General features: G+C 44.1%; 1 protein-coding gene across 1 annotated transcript; it reads right to left on the bottom strand.

Annotated features, from left to right (window-relative positions):
* Positions 1-981: 981 nt before the first annotated feature.
* Positions 982-4,775, bottom strand: rpia (ribose 5-phosphate isomerase A (ribose 5-phosphate epimerase)). Its single transcript, XM_068338560.1, has 10 exons — positions 4,520-4,775; positions 4,026-4,086; positions 3,625-3,680; positions 3,465-3,524; positions 3,311-3,375; positions 3,163-3,231; positions 2,903-3,044; positions 2,340-2,439; positions 2,123-2,243; positions 982-2,005 (listed from the first exon to the last, which is right to left on the bottom strand). The coding sequence occupies exons 1-9, from the start codon at positions 4,691-4,693 to the stop codon at positions 2,146-2,148; spliced, it is 825 nt and encodes a 274-aa protein (XP_068194661.1). The 5' UTR covers positions 4,694-4,775; the 3' UTR covers positions 982-2,005; positions 2,123-2,145.
* Positions 4,776-5,272: the final 497 nt, after the last annotated feature.

The following is a 5,272-nucleotide window of genomic DNA, read 5'->3' as shown; positions in this document are numbered from 1 at the left end:
CTTTATACTTGACTCATACTTGCCTTAGTAACGCTACGTCCCGCCTTGTTTCCACACTAGGATTGGTCAATAAAATCCCCACGCGCGTCAAAACATCTTTCAGCCGTCTTTCATTGAGCGACTTCCTGTCAATCATGTAAACTCTCATACTAAGCAGAATATGATTGGTCCAGAAAACTGTCACTCAAATTGGGGGTGGGAGAAAGTCCCGCCTCCCAAACAGTGAAGTTCATTGGTTCATCCACCATCAGTCGATTTGACGCATGCGTACAGGCAGCTGACACGAAACCGGAGCAAAAGGTGACGCAAAAAAGTCCCAGATGTCGAATCTTGTGTCGGAAATGTGATTGGTAGACTGTGTCACAGTCTGTCCAATAGGAGGTAAAGATGTGTAAAGCGACCACGCGATTGGTCAGTTTCTTTCGGCTGAACAAATATAATCACCCAATTCGACATTTCAGTTGTCATTCATGTTTAGTCGTCAAGACGAGTGATCCAGGATCCTCAACGTGGCCTGAGTGATGAGTGCTTAACTTTCACTTCCTGTTCCTGTTAAGTTGGAGTTAAACAGGCGATATGACGTCACTGATGTGTATAAACTCACACACTTGATGCATTCATGCGTTTTTTAAAAATTACAGAATGCAAAATTAAGCTGCACGCGTGCACAAAAACTTCATAGGTTGTTTTCAGGAGTTTCTATATTGCAAGTCGGTTTCTTTAAACACTGTCACAGGTTGAACGAGTACTGAAACAAACAACTACTTATTAAATGTAAAGTCTATCTTTCGATGATTCTAGGTACGAATTATTGTCCATGTTTGACCAGTTTAATTCTGGTAAAGAATTAAACCCTTTCTGTCGCCCCCAAGTGGCCAGAAAGGAGAACTGCATCAACTTTTCTTCCAAAGAGCCACCTAAGAAATAACCAAACCTTGAGCTACAGAATATTGACAACTTAAATCATAGACTCATCAAAAATTAAGAGGAGGCATATTTATTTTGGTCTTGTATCTGTTCAGAGACTTTAGTATCTTGACAGAAAATATGTTCACAGTTGATTGGTACAGAAAGAAAAACAACTGCTAGTGCAAAAATGCCCACCCTTGCATGCAACTTTTGGACCCAAACTGGGTCAAAATTCTCTTTTCAGTTAACTTCCAAATGATCTCTCTATAGTTATCAGAATGATGTCTATGGCACAACAACTTGGCTTGTGTAAAAAATAAGTTGTGCAAGTAATACGCAGGCACAAAAGTAACAATGGAAGGAGGTGCATGCATGAGAACAACACAAACTGGTTGGCTGGCTCTTTTTTTTTCTTGTTAAAAAGGCAATGGGCTGCTGCTCTACAGGAAACTGTCGTAACAGAAAACTGTAGATTTCCACCCCCTTTAAAGCACAAAACAGCATCCATTATATGTCAACATATTATAATTGTGTCCTACTTGGCAGTGGGATAATGTAGGCCTGTGCAAGACCTAAAACCACTGTCACTATAATCTTAAAAAAGTTGAAAATTTTGACCTTGAATATGAAACAATTTTTTTTCTTTTTTAGGGGAAGGTGTGACTGAACTGTGCATTCTTAGGAATGTATAAATTGTGTGCAGTACATAAACCCCCCCCCACACACACACACACACACATGAAATTAAAAAATCTGCGTCGTGTCTTTACCAGTAGCAGCCTGCAGATCTCCACAGCTTGATGTACGATTATAACCTTTTAAAATCTCACTTTTAAAGCATAATTTCCTTTAATAAAACCTGGGAGATAATGTCAAGGCACTCTTCAGTGTTTGTCTGCAGCGCTGCAGTGACTCACTCACTAGTGAGGTCTGCAGCACTGCAGGCGTTCAGTCAGACCAGCTAATTGCAGAAGGCGCTGAGGCTCCCAGTTCGACCAGGAAGTCAAACCGAATACCAATATGCACATGAAACAAAAGCAGTGAATGCAAGATGAAGTGGGTGACGATCATCAGGCACACAAGGGAATCCAAATATCTGTAAAAAAAAGAAAAAAAGAATTAAGTTAAGAATTTGTGTTAAAGCTGTTACAAGAAAGTCTGGTTCAGCCCGATTACAGTCTAAGCCGGTTGGAATAATGAAAATGGCACTTGCTGAAGAGGAGGAGAATAAACCCCTCAGTTGACCGGAGGATCCCGAACCCGCACGCTTCCGTCGTCCATCCCGAAGTAGGCTCGTTCGGCCATGCCGACAAAAAGGCCCGTCTCCACCACACCTGGGGGGGTGGGGCAGGAATAAACAAGGTATGTTTATCAATGCTTCATTCAAGAGGCTGCATGTGGACACAGGCTGCACGCCATCACCTCCTCACCTGGAATCATCTTGATGCTCGTGTTGACTTCCTTCCAGTTCTGTGGGCGCTCAAACTTCCAGTCCAGGATGAAGTTACTGTTGTCTGTGACGACAGGACCCTAAGGGGCCAAACACACACAGGTGAGGCACTACTAAAAAACAAACACTTTGCATACACTCTGGCCTGATGTCAGTAACTCCCTGGTTATTATTTATCGTGCTTATATGAAAGCCAGTCAGTGATCCAGACTGCCAGGGTGAACAAACAGACTTCCAGGTGTGATACATGACCTGTTTCCAGGCGCTGCATTCAAGGGGCTGTAAAGCAATAAGACAAACCTTCCTCCTGTGCATCATTCATTTAGAAATCTGAGCAGATTTACAGTTGTGTAGCAGGTAAACTTAAAAAAGCAAGGAATTTTATTTCAAGTAGTGTCGACTCTGATTTTCATTGCGAGAACTTTAATTTTTCATAAGTAACTTTCTTCAATTAACTAAAAATGATTCTAATCCTTAGTGAAAATCCCTGCCAACACGGACCATGAGCCAATGGGACAAAGCCAAACGACCTCCAAAACTTACGGCTTTACTGACAGCCATCCGTAACTTTGTCTCCCCTCCGAAGCGTTGTGTGATGGCTCTGGAGACGGGAACGTATGCCAAGGGAATCACCTCAATGGGAACGCCCTTCTTCCACTGCTCACCCAGTGTTTTTGAGTCCTTCCTAGGAGCCGGGGGGGCAGTAGGAGTCAGACCGCTGGCATGGATAGAGATTCTGGAAAACCTCGCAACTTGTCCCGTAGTTCTGTTACTGTTCTCCAGATGAACAAGCAAACACAAACCTGTAGTCGGCGATGACAACAAAATGTTTTGCGCAGCTGGCGATGATCTTCTCCTGGGTCAGGCAGCCGCTGTAAGGCAAAGTGAACCAGAGCAACATCAGGCAAGAAGCGGGGAAGAATTCCAACAACTTTGCAAAACTGCGCTCACCCTCCGCCTTTTATTAAGGTGAGATCCTCGTCCACTTCATCCGCTCCGTCGATTGCCACATCCAACTGCGCAGCAGCAGCACAAAGACAGAAAGAATCATTCCCCACAATTATTCCTATACGTAAAAGTTTCATTGGTGAAGAGCTCGTCTTACCTCTGGGTGTCTGTCCAGACTGGACAGCGTGAGGCCGTGCTGCAGAATCAGCTGACGGGACTGGGGGGGGGGGTCCCAAATAAATGAATGGTTAAATAATGTACATACAGAATTCTACCAGCAGATCACAAGTGCTGAAGAATGAACGTCTCATACCAACCTGGAAGGAGGTAGGAATGCACACAAGATTCAGTTTCTCTTGGCGCACTCTCTCAACTGAATGAAGAATACAGCAAAGAAACATATGAGCTCACAGGTTTACAGTACCATGAAAGCTCTGCCCGGAGGCAGAGTTCACTTCTTACACAATGATTGCAGGTGTGACCCTCAGCAGATTATACTGTCACTGAAATAAAGTAACAAGCCAAGAAACCACAATTCCTTGACCCGAGATAAACTGTCAAAATTAGTTACAGAAATGAATAATAATATTAATAACAATGATGGACTAGATTTATATAGCACTTTCCTATACACTTAAAGACGCAGCTCACGCACCTCCTCCAACTCCACGGGGAGCGGGGGGGGGGGGGAATTAGCATTTTAAATGGTTTCACTCACCTAATCTGTCCACTGCGTAGATGATGGTCGATCCGCTGCCCACCCCCACCACCTGATTATTCTAGGATCCACACAAAATGTAATGATGGCACCATGTAACCCTGATCCACTTCACACCAAGATCACAGCAAAAACCAGCCACGAACATTCAAAATTAACCTTTCCTAAGAATGACCACATCCAATTTAACTGCAGCGCAGAGCTCTCGTTAGCTCCTAGATGTAAAGTTTAAGGGACTCGCACAGTGTTAGCATAGAAGCTTATCAACTCTGGTTAAAACTAGAGTTAAAACAAGCTGGTAGGGTAGTTAGTATTTGTTGGGGGACAAAGTCAGACCGCTATCCCGGAACATGCAGAGCATGGAGCTAATTCCTCTACAAAACGTGCAAGTTCGGTAACAGTTCAGCTAGCAACACAGGCTATGAAAGCTAGCTAAGCTAGCGTCAATGAGGAAAGAGGACGCAAGCAATAGCTAGCTAGCGGCGGTCCACTACCTGGACGTTGTTATCCACGGCGGCGTAAGCGGCCAGTTTCTTCGACTCTTCCGCCATGGTTGCACCGGACAGCCCGGACGAACTCGTCTGTGTGCGGCTGCAGAGAAGCGTCCGTCCCGGAGAGAGAAGTCCAGCGACGGTGTCAGCCAATGAGACGCAGCCTCTGAGGGTCATGCCCCGGCCCCCGAGGAAGAAGGACAGCCCACGCGACCGCTAACCTCCGACCCTGATCAAGGCAATGCCGTGTTCAGCGCCTGTCACGTGACTAAGGTGGAGCAAAGACGGCGCAGGCACGGCACAGAAGTGACGTCAAAGACATCTATTACTGAATATGGAATACAGGAGAGTTGTTTTTTTAAAATGATAGCGATAAATGGGGGAAAAAATACATAAATAAAAATCACAAATGTTGAGCGAATGTTGTCCTGCAGGATGCACCAGACGAAAACCCACAGGTTTGTTTAAAAAGTTTGCAGGGTTCTTCCTGTCAGGATGGAGCAATTCAAATATTTTAGTTTAAATGTACATAATTAGACTTGAAGGCAATGCAATGTGTTGTTCAAAGTATGTGTGATGAGGTATTCATCTTCAAGTGTCTTAACATTATTGGCAAAGTGAACTTAAATGTGTCACAGTAAAACTAGTCACCACACAGGAAGCACTTTTAGACTATTTGCATGAATATTAATGCTGTGAATGTTGAAGTTCCATACACAACCCATTGTTCTAAAGGGATCATTGGAAATTGGAAGT

Source organism: Antennarius striatus, chromosome 17 (genome assembly GCF_040054535.1).
Source record: "Antennarius striatus isolate MH-2024 chromosome 17, ASM4005453v1, whole genome shotgun sequence".
NCBI classification, from domain to species: domain Eukaryota; kingdom Metazoa; phylum Chordata; class Actinopteri; order Lophiiformes; family Antennariidae; genus Antennarius; species Antennarius striatus.
This window is presented reverse-complemented; position numbering and strand designations above follow the sequence as displayed.